General features: G+C 41.3%; 1 protein-coding gene and 1 pseudogene across 1 annotated transcript; both read left to right on the top strand.

Annotated features, from left to right (window-relative positions):
• Positions 1 to 97: 97 nt before the first annotated feature.
• On the top strand, positions 98 to 5,311 carry LOC110741123 (annotated as a pseudogene).
• A 4,992-nt stretch (positions 5,312 to 10,303) lies between these two features.
• Positions 10,304 to 15,109, top strand: IL36A (interleukin 36 alpha). The gene is made up of 3 exons (XM_021925217.2): positions 10,304 to 12,489; positions 13,000 to 13,139; positions 14,244 to 15,109. Exons 1-3 carry the CDS (start codon positions 12,390 to 12,392, stop codon positions 14,454 to 14,456), a joined length of 453 nt encoding a protein of 150 aa, XP_021780909.1. The 5' UTR covers positions 10,304 to 12,389; the 3' UTR covers positions 14,457 to 15,109.
• Positions 15,110 to 16,276: the final 1,167 nt, after the last annotated feature.

The raw sequence follows: 16,276 nt of genomic DNA, 5'->3' as shown, positions 1-16,276 counted from the left end.
TAATATGATGATGCTAAAATCAAATACTGTGATCTCTCACCTGGTTTCCTTTGCTCTTGTGATTTTTTTTTTTTTTTTTTTTTTTTGTGCATGGATAGTTGATCAAATTGATGTTTCTGTGTGGGATGATTAATGCAAAGTCCTACTTTACCTCCTTGCTCTGCCACTCTCCTCTAAAGTTTTCTTCCTCAATTGAATATAATGTTGGCATTGTAGTTTTATAAAAATCAACATTAAAATGAGCGTTAAAGTTAATTAATTCTGGAATATCCAATAGATGAATTAGTCATTGGATATTCACTCGTATACTCATACTATGCTAATAAATGGTGGCAGGTTGTAACATCTGCCAATTTATATTATTAATTGGAAGCTGATGACACATTAGCTTGCAACATGATTATGGTTGTAAGTGTTACAGCATCTCCATCCTGCTACAGGATGTGTGATGATTTGGTATTCCCACCTCTTTTCTCTACTGTGAAAAACTTTGTTTGTTCAGCCACTGATACCTTGGACTTTCACTTGGCACAAATGTGAGCTCAAACAAAAGCTCAAATATGAGTCCTGACATCATGTGGCTGGACTCAAGGGTAAGGTGTTCATTCTAGTGATACAGAAGAGGCTATGATGACAGAGTATAATCAAAATGAAAACACTAATTTATAGTAATCTCATAGGAAGCATGTGGAACCCAGAAAACACAGATTTCTCTGGGATCCCTGCCTTACCCATCACATATGAGAAATAGTATATTATGCCATAGTTTATGAAATCGTGGAGGATCCCTGTAAGGAGTAATATCCTCATTTTCAGGTGAATAGTCTGGTCCACACCTAGTTTTTACACATTTGCTATAGCAAATACTTATGCATTTGGGAAGCACAAGCTCTAGGCTAATACTCATTGAATAATTTGGTTTTTTTGGACCGTTAGCAATTGGTGTTATAGAAGGTCTGATGCACTTGGAGAAGGGGGATTCCAGCAGGGGGTGAATTGATAGTCTTGTAACCATGCCACCAAAGAGTCAGTACTGCTGAAGGGTAATGGCTGTTTCCTGAATCTGGACGGAAAGACGTTGTCTCATAATTCACGAAAAACTGGGCATGGGGACTGAAGATGCTGCCCACAGTGTGCTGAAAACAATGGTCATAATTATTAATACATGTCAATAAAATACTGTTTTGTTTCTTACACTGTTGCTGTGAGAAATCAGCAACAATCACCTTGAGCAAGATGGCAGAGCAAAGTCTGAAACATGTCATCATTAGGGCTGTCCCTATCTAGCAGGGCGTCAGCAAATGACCTACCCAGGGTGGAGTCACCCAAGGTGGAGCACCTGTGGCCACCCAAATGTCATTACATAGTGACACAAGTACAGAAGTTTTTAGCACACCTGTATTTCCCAAACTTGAAACTACATTAGAATCACTTGGATATTCACTGAAAAACTAGGGCGCTTGTGCTCACTCCATGCCTAGTAGATTAAAACCCCTACCTCTAGAAATTGCAACTTACTAAGTTTATGGTGGGACCTAAAGAATATTTTACTGAAGACCATAGGGAGTGCTAATTATTAAGTAAACATGGGAAATACTCTTCCGGACCATCCAGTGGAATTTTGTGTGTAAAAAGACACAAATTAATCATGGTTGGAATGATCTATGTGCTTCTATAGAAATAAAGAGATATGTAAAAATACATACCTCCTGCTGTTTTTTGACATTTACTTTTGTAAATTTCTCTCTTGAGTGATTTAAAAGCAAATTGAAGGAAAATGGCTTGTATAAAAAGTTCACATCCTCAAATAAAATTTTATAATATCCCCAAATTGGAAAGAACCTAAATTTCCATCAAGCAGTGAATAGATAAACAAGTTGTGGTGTATTCAGTGCTACTCAGCAATAAAAAGAAATTAAGGATGTGGGTGGTGGCACAGTGATGGCAGCAGGCGGCAGCAATCCGCAGGCTGGCAATGTAGAGGAGGACACTTAACAGCTCATGTTTCCTGAAGAGTTTGAAACAGCGAAGACACTTCTAAATTCAGAAATTCATGTGCTTCTGGAACATCGAAAGCAATAGAACGAGAGTGCAGAGGATGAACAGGAACTCTCAGAAGTCTTTGTGTAAACAAAGAAACTACACAGGCTGTTTCAGTGGTTTCGAAAACAGAGAGACCATTGCCAGTATTTGTAGCTTGTTACTCCAGAAAAAGCTTCATAAATTTAAGTTGGTCTGTTTGGCTAACCTTTGCCCAGAGACTGCTGAGGAGTCCAAGGCTCTAATCTCAAGCTTGGAGAGGTGGTTTGAAGATGAGGAGCTGTAGCAGATTCTTGAGGGTAGCCAGACAAAGCGCAGCTTTCAGTATTAATCTCTAAACATTACTGCTGCTTGGAGAAACTATGTCCCCACAGGGTCTGTGGCTGACTTGCACAGAAATTCTATTGGAGAAGGCAGTTGGGAATTCCTTTGGAGAAAACAGCCCAGCTTGGTGGTGGGTTAGGTTGCTGTTTCAAGTCACTCTTAGGTCCAGGTGACATGTAATCTTGGAGCAGCCTTGAGCAGTGGCTGCCAGTGGCTTCCTGAGTGTGCCTCTGGGAAGTGTGAGGTGGCCGAGGTTGCGGGGTGGGGGGTCGTATAAGCCATACTGTTGACTCCCTCATTCATGGTTTTTGGCCCCTATGCCATCTTGTACTCTTAATACTTCATGTTTTAACTTCAGTGTGTTTATACTTTTTGAAACTAGACCAGAACAACATAGTAGACTTTATAGAGAAAGACCAGTTTTATTAGATACCAAAGGAAGAATTAAACCACTATTATTGTTCGAGTTTTTTTTTTTTTTTTTTTTTGAGACAGGGTCTTAACTCTGTTGCCCAGGCTGGAGGAGTGCAATGGTGCAATCATGGCTCACTGCAACTTTCTGGGCTCAAGAAATCCTCCTGCCTCAGTCTCCCAAATAGCTGGGGACACAGGTGTGCAACACAAATCTCGGCTATTTTTTTCTTTCTTTTTTTTTTTTTTTTAATAGAGGGCGGGTCTCACTATGTTGCCCAGACTGGTCTTAAACTCCTGGCCTCAAGTGATCCTCCTGCTTTATCCTCCCAAACTACTGAGATTACAGGTGTGAGCCACTGCACCTGACCTAGTGGAGTATGTAAAGGTCCTGGGTCTCTGTGCATGCCTGAGCAGCTGCTGAGCAGAGACTTCAAGCAGCTCTGTGCCAGACCCCAGGTCCCGGTAATGTGTGCTCACTCCACCTCCTGATCTGAGGGTTGCAAAGATTCATGGGAGAAGTGTGGTTTCCTGCTTCCCTTGGCAGGGGGATGGGGATTCCCTTGTCTCTGTGTCGCTAACAGGTGGACCGTCACCCCGCCCTGCTTTCCTTTGTTCTCTGTGGGTTGAGTTGTTTCCCTGATCAGTTCCAATATGAGTACTTGGATATTTCAGTTGAAGATGCTGTATTTACTCACCCCTTTTTGTTATTTTCCATAAGTGCCACACACTGTAGCTGCTTCCAATTGGTCATCTTGGCTCCCCCCAGCAGTTCTTAATTCTAGAGAAAACATTAAGTTATTCAGGAGACAAAATGTAATCGTAATTTACTATGTGGCCTAATTGTCAGTAATGTTTATATTGCAATAGTGTATACGCTATACAAAATCATGATATAAACATTTTGGAAGAATGCATGGATGAAAGTGTGTGTGTGTGTGTGTGTGCGTAGTAGTGAGTTAGATGAGCTGTGTATGATAATTAAAACCATTTTCCATGGAAGGATGTTAACACATAATGGCTCAAACCGAAAAATAAAAAAGTAGCAACACGCCCATAGTACTTTGAAAAATGGATGCAAGTATCAAAAACAATTAAAAGAGTAAAAACTGGTTTTCTCTGAGTAGCAGGAAATAATGACTATTCTGTTTTTTAACAAGACTTTGAAGCCTGAGAAAACAGACTACGTTTATGTGAAGCATTTGTTTCTGGAGATGAAAATAGCAGAGCCAAGAGGAGTGATGAAAAAATTCATTGTTGTACTATATGGAAAACTCAGGCTGTGTTCATGGTCTTTGAGTGAACTATTTTCAAGTAAGTTGTCTACCCCTTGATATTTGAATTTAAGATAGTTTCCTTTTGTTGTTAATACTCTTTCTGTTTTAAGCAAATTGTGATTGTCAATTTTACCAATGGGTTGGAGGCCATAGCCTGAGAAAGCAACCGTCCTTTTCTGCACTGGAAGGATGCACCATCATTGTGCCTGTGGGACCCTGCTCTGATGTTGCCTTGGATTGGAATCCAAGTCTATGCAGAGGGACTACATATTTTCATTCTTTAAATTTTAATGTAGTATACTTACACTTAAAATGGTCATAAAGGATTTTATTTTAGTTTTTCTTTCTGTAAGATTTAGATAAAAGACTTTCTGGCTTTCTCATATAACTGACTTTATTTTTTCATCTTTATTACTGATGTCTGATTTATTTCTGTCTTTTAAATATTTATTATTTTATTTTGTTTTTTTTAGATTTACATATGGCTTTTTAAAAAGGTTCTATAGAAATTTAATGAAGTAATGAGATTATGTAAACACTCAATAAAGAATAGCAATAAACTCAAATAAATATGCAGGTAAATATCAAAAACAGTTAAAAGACAATAAACAATAATACTTATTGTTGTATTGTCCTGATCATCTCCAGGAAATCCAGGAAATTACTTTAGAACCCATTTTCTTTTTATGGTGTAAGATAAATATTGAGTAGGTAAGAAGGAATATTTGTAACAAATATATCCAAGGCCTGAATAAAAGGGACCTATATAAACTCATCCCCCAGCTGAATAAACAGAACTAGGAACTTTGGAATAACTGTATGCCCATCCTCTATTCTATCCTCTTCTCTTCCTTCCCACAGATGTAATTGTCATCCTAAATTTGATGGCAACTATTCTCGTAAATTTCATTATAGTGTTAGCATCTATGTATATGTCCCTAAAATAGATATTCTTTAGTTGTATATGCCTTAAACTTTATGTAAATGAAATAATACTGTATGCATTCTTTTACATCTTGCTTATTCACATTCTTGGGATTCATGGTGATATGTCATGTCAGTTTGGGTGCTTTGATGAGAAGATGTTAAGAGATTTAATGGGGGACATGCCTGAAGGGCAAAAAAGGGATCAGGAGTAGGCAGGGAGAGCATTCAGACTGTGAGGCAGGGCGACACCAATGACAGAAAAGAGAAAAGGAAAGGCCAGGTGTGGTGGCTCACACCTGCAATCCCAGCACTTTGGGAGGCCAAGGCAGGCAGATCACTTGAGGTCAGGAGTTCGAGACCAGCCTGGCCAACACAGTGAAACCCCGCCTCTACTAAAAATACAAAAATTAGCCAGCCATGGTGGCACGTGCCTATAGTTCCAACTACTTGGGAGTCTGAGGAAGGAGAATCACTCGAACCCAGGAAGCGGAGGCTGCAGTGAGCCGAGATCATGCTACTGCACTCCAGCCTGGGCAACAGAGCATCTCGAGACTCTGTCAGAGAGAGAGAGAGAGAGAGAGAAAGAGAGAGAGAAGGAAGGAGTGGGTAGGAAGAGCATCCGACCGCAGTGTACCTGTGAAGCTCTGAGAAAGTCTCAACCTGGCACATGGGGGAGCCCTAGAGCAAAAGCTTGTCTGTAAAGGCATTCCACATCAGTAGGAAAGGCTGCCATCACTGGCTGGGAGCAGTCCAAGAAAAGAATGTTCTTGGCAGGAGCACTGCCATGAACCCAAAATTTTGGCAGCTGAGGTTGTCTTCCAGCTGTTCTCCTTGTAACAGGTTCTCTTAAAGGGAAGTCTGAGAGTCACACCTCCATGCTCACAATCCACTCTTATGCCGCATGGACCCCATCCTCTATATATGTTTGGGAGCAGATCCTCCATGCTTCCCATGGGTGTCTACCTGAAGGGAAACTTAGCAGAGGAATGTTAGTGAATGGACTACAGCACCCATTTCTATAGTGGGGCCAACAGTTTGTTCTTATCATCTTTTGTCTCCACTGTCTATTCTAAATTTCCTTTACCCTCAACTAATAGCTTGGCAGGTCTTAGTGGCTTTCCTGGGGATGTGATCAAACCCCTCACTCTGGCAGTCATATACTTTTTGAGCCGGGGTTACTGCATGTCTATTCACAGTTAGTTAGTCAAGGGAATACCAAGAGGTGTCCAAATGGATCACCTGGGTTCCACAAATATTACACACATATACCTCCCTGTTTTCATATATAAAAGCAGCTATACCTCCTCTTACATATACTGCATCCTGATGGATGGCAGCCCATCCTTCCACAGTATTACCACTTACATGGTGTTCCAGGTATACCTCCAGGAGGCTATTCAATGCTCCATCATGTTTGCTGCTTTTGGGTTGACCAGTGAGTCCAGGGAAGTAGTGGAGCAGGCTTATACTGACTTTGAGGGGTCAATTACTACATTTTCAGGATTTTTTGAGTTGGTTGGCAGCTTGAAATTGCCCATTATAGAAGTATTTACATCAAGGAAATTGACAAATACTACAAATCAGGGCTTTTATTTTTTTTCTGGAGAGGCAGTTATTAAAAATGTACTAGTATACCATTAAGTTCACTTAATGATCATGGACCTGTTTCGGCTCTTCCTTCACTATAGGGTTTGTGTTTTGGTTAGATGCTATGTTGTTTTGGAGTCCCTGGTTGGATGTTGTATTGTATGGGATACCACAGGGCCCTGGATAGTGGTTACAGCTGAGGTTCTGAGTGTAGGAGAGCAAACCCACACCGAGACTATGTATTCATCCCTGTAAGGACAAACTGCTTTCCTTCCAAGAGGGGAGGGGCCTGATATAGTTTCTGTCTCAGAACGTTCTTGATTTGCCCTTAATCTGAAAAACTTAAGAAAATTTGCAGCATATGAAATTCCATTGGAAGAGTTTCCTTTCTGCATTTTGAGATATCACTCTATTGTCTTTTGGCTTTCATTGTTGTAATTGAGAAGTCAGTTGTCAGTCTTTCGCTCCCTCGAAGGTGGTGAGTTTTTGTTATCGGCTACTTTTACATTTAATTTTTGCCTTTGGTTTTATAAAATTTCAATCTAATGTGTTTGGAAGTGAATCTTTAAAAAACTTATGTTATTTCAGATTTATTGTGGTTTTTGAAACTGTGAATTGGTGTCTTTATTAGTTTGAGAATATTCCCAGCCATTCTCTCTTTAAATAATTACTCTGCCTTATTTTATCTTTCCTCCTAGGACTCCAATCAATATCTTACATCCTCTCACCTTATTCTCCACATTTTCCCACCTTCCTCTGTATTTTTCTGCTTTCCTGTGTCTGTGCTGCAATCTTGATTTCTTCTCATTTGTCTTCAAATTTGCTAATTCTCTTTTCTGTTGTGTGATGCTTACTGTTAAATATAGCTATTGGCTTATTTAATTTAATTTACTTATTATATAGTCATAGAGGTTCTGCTTGACTCCTTCAAATCTGTCACCTTCCATAGTTTTCTGTTCTAGAAAAATATTTTCATGTTTGTCATTTGTTTCTTAAACATGGTTAGGATGGTTGCTTTAAGCTGTGTGTAAAAAAATTACAAAATCTGAAGTTTGTGTAGATATGTTTCTGCTATCTTGTTTTGTTTACTTTGTTTCTTTTTTCTTGTTGTTCTTGTGACCTTGTTTACTCATATGCCTGGTAATCTTTAACTATGTGTGACTTGTGCCTTTGAAAATGTATGTAAGTGACTCTTCCCTCCTCTAGAGAGACTTTCTTTTTGCTTCTTGTGGAAAGAGTTTCACCTACGTGAAATCAAATACAGTTTGAGTGTTTTTAGCTCAATGAAGCTATGAGTATTCAGTGTGAAAATCTTTGTGAGAGTCTGTTCCTGGCCACGACCCTCCAGAAATGGCTTCTTTTCTTTTTCTTTCCCTCTTCTCCTTTGTTCAATGCCAAGACAGTCCTCTCCATGGTTCTCAGAGGTTGGAGAAAGGCAATCTAGATTTCATGAGCTTGTCACCTCCCCAGCCCCAACCCTATGCACTGACTTCCTTATTTTTGTGCTGGTGTGACTACAGTACTGAGCATAAGGTGTACTATATCAGCAGAGAGCATATTGTGCTTTTATTGTTCCTTTATTTTAGATCCTGATTCTGTAGGTCTCCGTAGGACGTGAGATTTTGAATTTTTGGCAAGCTTCAAAATAATGCCAGTGTATCATCCATAAAGTATACCTTGAGTATTAAAGATGTACACAACAAGGACAATTTTATCTAACGATTAGGCAATACATGAGTAATAGTAGCCAAAATAAAAGGTAGAAATTGTGCTATAAGATTTGGGAAAGATTTGCAGGGTAGAGGTGACTATATTAAACCTTGAAGTGAGTAATGAAGGATAGATAGGAATGGACAAAGGAATGAAATCCCAAGACAGGTCTAGTTCTGGATAGCTGAAGAGAGAGATAAGGCTGCAACTCTAAGCTTTACTCCTGTGGAGTTCTTTTCTTGCAGAGCGAGAAGTTTCCTTCATTGTATTTGGCTCAGTGTCTTTTCTCAGGAGCATTCACCCTTTTGGCTATAAAGGATGTTTCCTCCATGCTAGAGAGAAATAAGTACAGGTCCTGAACAATCTGGTATCTCCACAGCACTCACCACCTCCATTGATGGCACTGTGGCCTAAGTACCCAGGCCATATAGAGCTCCAAGTATCTATGGGATGAAATAAGAATTTTAAAGGACCTACATCTTAGCTGTTGTCACAAATGAGTTTGCATTCATATGTGCAGCATCCAAACCAATATATTTTGGCTGTTTACATCTTCATACCTATGGAAGGACCTTGGGTTTCTTCCCCCAAAATATTCATGTGGGTTCAGTTCTGTGTAGAGAGAGTGGGGCTGATGTCATAGGCTCCGAACTTTCTTCTTTGAGTATGGAAATCATCTTATGCTAATAGAGACCTGAGGAAGCTCCTCTTTATAAACTCAGCTTGATTCCAAATTCTAACTTTGACTCAGGGATTTCTGGTACACCTTTAAATTTGGGCTATACATGATTTCACACTCTTGAGGGGATGGCTGTGGGGCTACCCGGGACGAAATTTTAATGGCCTTTTATATCATACCATGTAGTAAGAATATCTGGGAAGGAGATAGGGTGTAAACAGGAGGAAATTCTCCTGCTGGCCAGGTAAGTCATTGATGAAGTGGCATAAAAGCCAAGATCCGAGATGATCTATTGGTAGTCACAGCAAAAAACGCTGACTGAGCTAAACAGGTCAATCTGGAGCTTGGTGACAGACAAAGGGGACTCATTAGGTCAGTTGCTCCAGGAAGCTGTCACTTATGGGGACTTTTCATGCTCTTCTTTAACCCACATGACAGCCCAGCAAGGTGTAATGCATTTCACATGAGTCATCTGAGGATCAGGGATGTGATAGAATTTCTCCAAGGACACAGTTCCAAAAGTTGTGAAATCTGATTTTGAATGCACATCTTTTGAATACAAGTATTTTGCTTTTGAACACCGAACTATTGGGTTAGTTTGGGTTCTTCCCAAGGCAGACCCTGGATGCGGGGAACTCATTTAGGGGGTTATTCCAGGAAATCCAATAGAGAAAATGCTAGTGACCTTGTTACTATTATGGGGCAACTCTGAGAAACCTCGGTGTTATCGTATCAGAGGATGGGGAGGCTGAACGTTTGTCTACCAGTTTCTTTCCCCACTTACTGAAGTTGCCCCTGAGATGGAAGCTCTAGAGGTGTGAAGCTGACAGATGCTAGGATCTCCAACAGCAGTTGTGAACTCAGGTTGTTGAAGGTGTGGAGCAGAGCATCAACAGTATTACTTCAGCTTCCTTTTGTTGAAGACCTAATGTCAGGTACTGTGAGCTCAGAGCACTGGGGCATCTGGCAGCCAGGCTTCCTTCCCTGCTGTATTAGTCAGGAGCCTCCAGAGAGACAGAATCAGTAGGATGTGTGTTTAGGCACACACACACAGACACACAGACACACACACACACAGAGTTGGTGCTTTGTATCTGCAGGTTCAACCAACCAGCACTGAGAGATGTTGAACCTGTGGATAAAGAGGGCTGACTTTTTGTATAAGTGGGTTCTGCATGGTCAACTGACAAACCTGTGTAGAGACAGGATTTCACCATGTTGGCCAGGATGGTCTCGAACTCCTGGCCTCAGGTAATCTGCCTGCCTCGGCCTCCCAAAGTTCTGGGATTAAAGGTGTGAGCCACCACCGTGCTTCAACTTTAATTTTTTAGTTATAATTGTGTAGACTGAACCAATTGAGATGTCTATGATATGGGCTATTGTTTCTGCTGTTAATGTTCAGTCCTCTTCAATTAGGGCACAAAAAGACTAGTTTTTTCCTTGCAAAGCGATGTGGATGGTCTGCTGCTGCAGGTGCTAGTTTCAATACTGTCTCACTTCTTCTTAAAATGAATTATCCATTGTAAACTGCTGATTTCTTTGGGGCATTGTCCCCATAAACTTTTCATAAGCCATCAATGATTTCACCATTCGTCCACCCAAATTTCACCATAAATTTGATTTTTGTTCTTGCTTCAGTTTTAGAAGAACTCATGTTGCTCTGAGAGGGGCTCTTTTCAAACTGATGTCTTACCTTTCTTAGTGCCTCAAACTAGATCCTGTTCAAACATCTTATAACAAGTTAGTACGAGTTTATTTTGGTGCAAAATAATTCAAAATCCACGCATAATTTTTTCATAATATACATTTTCCATGAACTTTTTGACGACCCCTTGTATGAAAGGGGATTTATTAGGAGAATAAGCTCATGCAATTTTGGAGGCTGAGGAATTCCATGACAGACCATCTGCAAGCTGGAGACCCTGGGATGCAGGTAACATGCTCAGTTCAAGTCCTAAAGCCTCAGAACTAGGAAGCCAATGTTGTAATTCTCACTTTGGGATAGAAAGTCTGAGAACCCAGGAAGATGCTGATATTAAGTCCTGGAGTCCAAAGTCTGGAGTTACAATGTCCAAGGGCAGGAGAGAATGTCCCAGCTCTAGGAGAGACAGAAAATCACCTTTTCTCTGTCTTTTTCACACCATCCAGGCCCCTGGCCAGTTGGATGGATCCCACTTACATTGAGGGTAGATGTTCCCCACTAGTACACTGACTTACACACCAATCTTCTTTGGAAACACCCTCATAGACACACCCCAAACTAACACATTACCAGTTCTTTAAGTATTCCTTAAACCAGTCAAATTGGCACTTAAAATTAACCATCACGCTACCTATACTAGGGATAGTGATCAGGAGTCCATTGAGGTGACTAGGGTGCTCAGGAGCTGGCTTTGCTACAGTAAGACCTCCTTGGTGGAGAAGCAGCATGCACAGTGGCTCTGAGAAGCTGGAGGAGGGTCACTGGAGTCAATGTGCTTCTGGTCTGAAATTGACCAAGAATATAGTGTCTGTGGACCAGGACTGGTTAGAAGCTACAGAGGTCTTAAGAGACCCATCCCTCCTCAGTCTACCGTGCACTTACTGGGGGCTCCCACTCTTAGGAATAATTCCATTGTTTCATTTTGTGGCATCAGAGATGAGTCATTGGCCCTGAATAAGTCCCATAATGTTTCTCAACTCAGTATCTGTGACTATATTTCCTGCTCTTCAAAGCTTAGCATGTCCTCATTTTTCAGGGTGCTTGGATAAGTCTTAACCACTCTGTTCACATAAAGAGTCACTAAATCCTCTGGCATCAGGAACTAGAAAATATCCTGAGTGTTGGGCAGTCCCAGCCCTAGTGAGGCAGAACTTCCTTCCTTGCCCATGTGGATAAAAGGCCTGGGCCCTGTTACAGCCTGTCAGAAAACCCAAATGCAGCAGAAGCCATAGTTCATAATGGTAGGGATACAGGGTCCTTCATAACATTATCAGTGTGGCCTATGTTGGAAAGTCTGGTGACCTCTGATTTTGTCTTGCTTCTGGGTCTTTGACTTTGGCACTCTTTGTCATATTAGAGTTCCTGGGCCTAGGGCTGAGCAGGATTCATAGGTGCAGCTGCTTTTGCTCGAGGTAGACTGCATCCAAGAAAGGAAGTGTGCTGGGTGAGTTCTGGGAGTAGAGATTCTGACTGGGGTCACTGGCTGGGCTGGCCACCAGTCTTCCTTCTGACCCAGGGTTAAACTGTGGCTTGGGACTGACTCAGGTCCTCTCTTGGGGTCGGTCTGCACATAAAAGGACTCCTATCCTTGGCAGTTCTGAAACAACACCACCACAATGCTAAAAGGTAAAGATCCTCATGCAAGGGCGAAAAATTGACAAGGGGGTGATATTCTGTGCTCTCATTCTTACTAATTTCCATTTTGACTTTCTCAACAGTGTCGAAAAGTGAAATGCCTCAGCCGGTGAGCATTCAGGATATCAATCATCGGGTGTGGGTTCTTCAGGACCAGATCCTCATAGCAGTCCCGAGGAAGGACCGTGTGTCTCCAGGTGAGTAGCCACAGTCTGCCAAAGGCAACTCCTTTGGCCAGTGCTGTTTTGTGTTTGGTGCTCAGACTTTATTCCACAGTGGGCTTGTTAACTGGGCATATCTACAGAGAGGAGCATCTCACAGACAATAATGAACAGAGGGTGAGAATAAGGTTGTTCTGGGACTATGGTCATGAAGTCAGAGGAGAGAGAGAAGGTTTAAGGGAGACTGAAGGGTCAGCCTATGATAAACAGTGGAAGACACATTCTGAGATACTTCAAGGAGTAAGAGTAGGACAAAAGAGAGTAATCTATGGGAAGACCAGTTTTTGAATCCATGAAAGACTGACTTTTCTAATGGAAAGTGTTCCCCAGACATAGGATGGGTGTCTGGGTTAGGTGGTGGGTGGCGAGGTGACCACTCTGTGAGTGCACTGTGAGTGTCAGTTAGCAGATTCCCTTAAAACTGTAGCTCAGAGATACCACCCTGGAAATGGCACCTGAACACCACTTTTCACATCGCGTTCCCAGTCACTATTTCCTTAATCTCATGCCGACATGTGGAGACCCTTGAGAAAGACAGAGGGAACCCCATCTACCTGGGACTGAATGGGCTCAATCTCTGCTTGATGTGTGCTAAGGCCGGGGACCAGCCCACACTGCAGCTGAAGGTGAGTGTGGAAGACAGGTCCTGCCATTTATTTGATGGAAACTTAGATTTTAGGATCTTTTAAAAGACAATGTACTTATTATGCTCATGCATTTTTATTTTTGGTTTCCTTGGGGTTGTATATGTTATGAAAGACTAAGAAAAGTTGCAGGGATGTTTTGAAACAAACCTACTGAAATGACTTGTTATTTTAATTTGCAAAAATACTATTAATTTGGCAAGGACGATGTCTAACTTCAATAGAACACACACACACAGAGTAAAATCAGCAAGGACATTTTAGCAGTTAATTATCACAAAGTAGATGAACTTATTAAAACATCTTTTTGGCAAAAAATACATTGCAACTTTAAGTGAGCAAACATAATTCTCTGTAACAAACACTTTAATAATTACAATTTTCTATTATTAAAAAAAGATAGTTATAGCAGGCCTCTGTGTACCACAGGAACTCTCTTGACCCTTTTCACTAAACAAGCATAGGCAGACACTCAATTTGATGACAAGATATAAAACAGTGTTTTTCAGCCAAGGGTGATTTTGCTCCATGGACATTTGTCAATGTCTGGAGATGTTTTGGTTGTGACAACCTGGGATGGGAGTGTGATACTTGCATTTATTGAGTAGATGACAGGGATGCTGCTAAACATCCTATATTATACAGGACAGACCCTGACAACAAAGAATCATCTTGCCTAAAATGTCAATAGTGCTGAGGGTTCAGAACCCTGACAGAAAATAACTATGTTTTAATTTGAAATTTACAGTAATTGTTACATAAATATTCTTTAAGTTTCTGTTTCTGAACAACAAATATAATGGCTCAATCAATGCTTTGCATTCTCAAAAACTTTCATGTCAACACATTTTTCAGAGCCTCACATTAAGAGCCACTGAAATTTGTAGCCTGAGTTTCAACCATAATCTTAACATACAGAAAATAATTTTAGATGTGTGATTTTTAATCCCATAATATGAAACAGAGGCCTCCAAGCTGCTTCAATGAGTAGGGAATGCTATCCTTGGGCATGGAATATCAGTGTATAAAGAATGTGAAACATTCAAACGGTATGTTTCTTGCTCGTGTCTCCTTCACACCCTTCAGGAAAAGGATATAATGGATTTGTACAACCAACCTGAGCCTGTGAAGTCCTTTCTCTTCTACCACAGCCAGAGTGGCAGGAACTCCACCTTCGAGTCTGTGGCCTTCCCTGGCTGGTTCATTGCTGTCAGCTCTGAAGGAGGCTGTCCTCTCATCCTTACCCAAGAACTGGGGAAAGCCAACACTACTGACTTTGGGTTAACTATGCTGTTTTAAGGTCAGTTGGGTTTGGAGGTTGGTCTCCATGCAGAGAAAATCTTAGTATAATCTTAGCCTGGAATGAGCACAGAGAATTTGTTACTGGACTTGCCACCTAAGAATATCTTGCTGCCTCCCAATATATTCATGCAGTGACCTAAGTGCTGGACTTGGTCCCCCTCCCTGGGGCCATGTGGAAAATAGTCCAGGGAAATTGAGGGCCTTACCATGAGTAGGTGGCTGAAATATGGCACCATTACAAAAATAATAAAGAAAGCTCTACTTAACATACTTGCTAATAATGCTCCAAGTAAAAATGAGGGTGGTGACTTTTGAATTTTAAGTCCAGGTCTCTGGATTTTCAGATACATTCCTCTGTGATGGAGTATCAAGACCTTTTGGATTTTGACAAGGAGAAGCAGATATAAATGTTCCATCAGAAAGTGGAGACCAAAAAGAAAGCTGCGCCGCTCCTGGTCTTGGCTTACGTCTCAGTGAAGTTACATATGCTGGTGCTGGCTTGGGTGAAGAACTGCTGTGGTTTATGAAGCTTTCATCTAAAGTGTTATCACTGGACTTCAAAAGCATTAAATTTGTGAAATAAAAATTTTGTCGGCCGGGCGCGGTGGCTCAAGCCTGTAATCCCAGCACTTTGGGAGGCTGAGACGGGCGGATCACGAGGTCAGGAGATCGAGACCATCCTGGCTGACACGGTGAAACCCTGTCTCTACTAAAAAATACGAAAACTTAGCCGGGCGAGATGGCGGGCGCCTGTAGTCCCAGCTACTCGGGAGGCTGAGGCAGGAGAATGTCGTAAACCCGGGAGGTGGAGCTTGCAGTGAGCTGAGATCCGGCCACTGCACTCCAGCCTGGGCGACAGAGTGAGACTCCGTCTCAAAAAAAAAAAAAAAAATTTGTCATCTCAGTGGCTCTTTTATGAATCAAATGGCTTTAATGGAATATTGTGGTTGTAATATTGACTCCTTGCATTTCTAAGGAGTTTTATAGTTTGTAAAGCAGGCTTACATGAAGGTTCTTGTTTCTAAGAAGAACCAGTAGGACTGTTGGGGAAGGTGGTATCTTCCTAAACTTGGGTTTCTCCAGGCCTCACTACTGGAGTGGGTGGGACAAATAGTGCTTCACTAATAGAAATTTCACTCCATATTTCAGTGCACAATGCAGGTGCACAGCGCAGGTGCACAGCTAGCTGAAAAACCCTCCCTGCCTCTTCCGGCAAGGATTTCTGAGAGTTTTTCCTGTGAACTCACAAACCATAAACTGACATGGCTCCCACTCATCTAGAGAACATTGATTTTGAAGACTTGTTTTTAATCCTTTCTTATTTTGAAATAAGTAGTCTTCTTACAGAATATTAGTTGAAATTTTATTTCTTGCCATATTATGATTCCCAAAATAGTTCATCTGTGTAGTCCTGTTGTAATGTTTACCTTCCACTATATTTTTACTTGTCCCTAAGTGTTGTAGGAAGATGTGGAAATACTGTTTTCCTGAGCACACTGATGACTTCCAGGGCCATGCAGGCATTGCCCCAACCTCCTCATCCTATCCTGATGTCTTCTTCCATTCAGCATTTGAGTGACCACATTGATGTTAGAGATTACATTTTTTCCTGGTGACAGCATAGCGCTCCCTGAGCTTTTCATTTCTCATGGTTCCTACAGAAAAGTAGAACTGTTTCTCCTCTGCCTTTCCCTGACTTGGTAATTTCTCTAGACTTATGGGATGATCAAAACACTTAGGAGAGTGAAAGGGGTCTATTAATGCACTGGGTTAGCGGACATAAACTGGGATGTATGGAGCAGCTGTTAGACCAACTA

The sequence above is a fragment of the Papio anubis genome, chromosome 14, assembly GCF_008728515.1.
Source record: "Papio anubis isolate 15944 chromosome 14, Panubis1.0, whole genome shotgun sequence".
Classification (NCBI taxonomy): domain Eukaryota; kingdom Metazoa; phylum Chordata; class Mammalia; order Primates; family Cercopithecidae; genus Papio; species Papio anubis.
The sequence above is the reverse complement of the archived record's forward strand: the minus strand, read 5'-3'. Positions and strand labels throughout refer to the sequence as shown.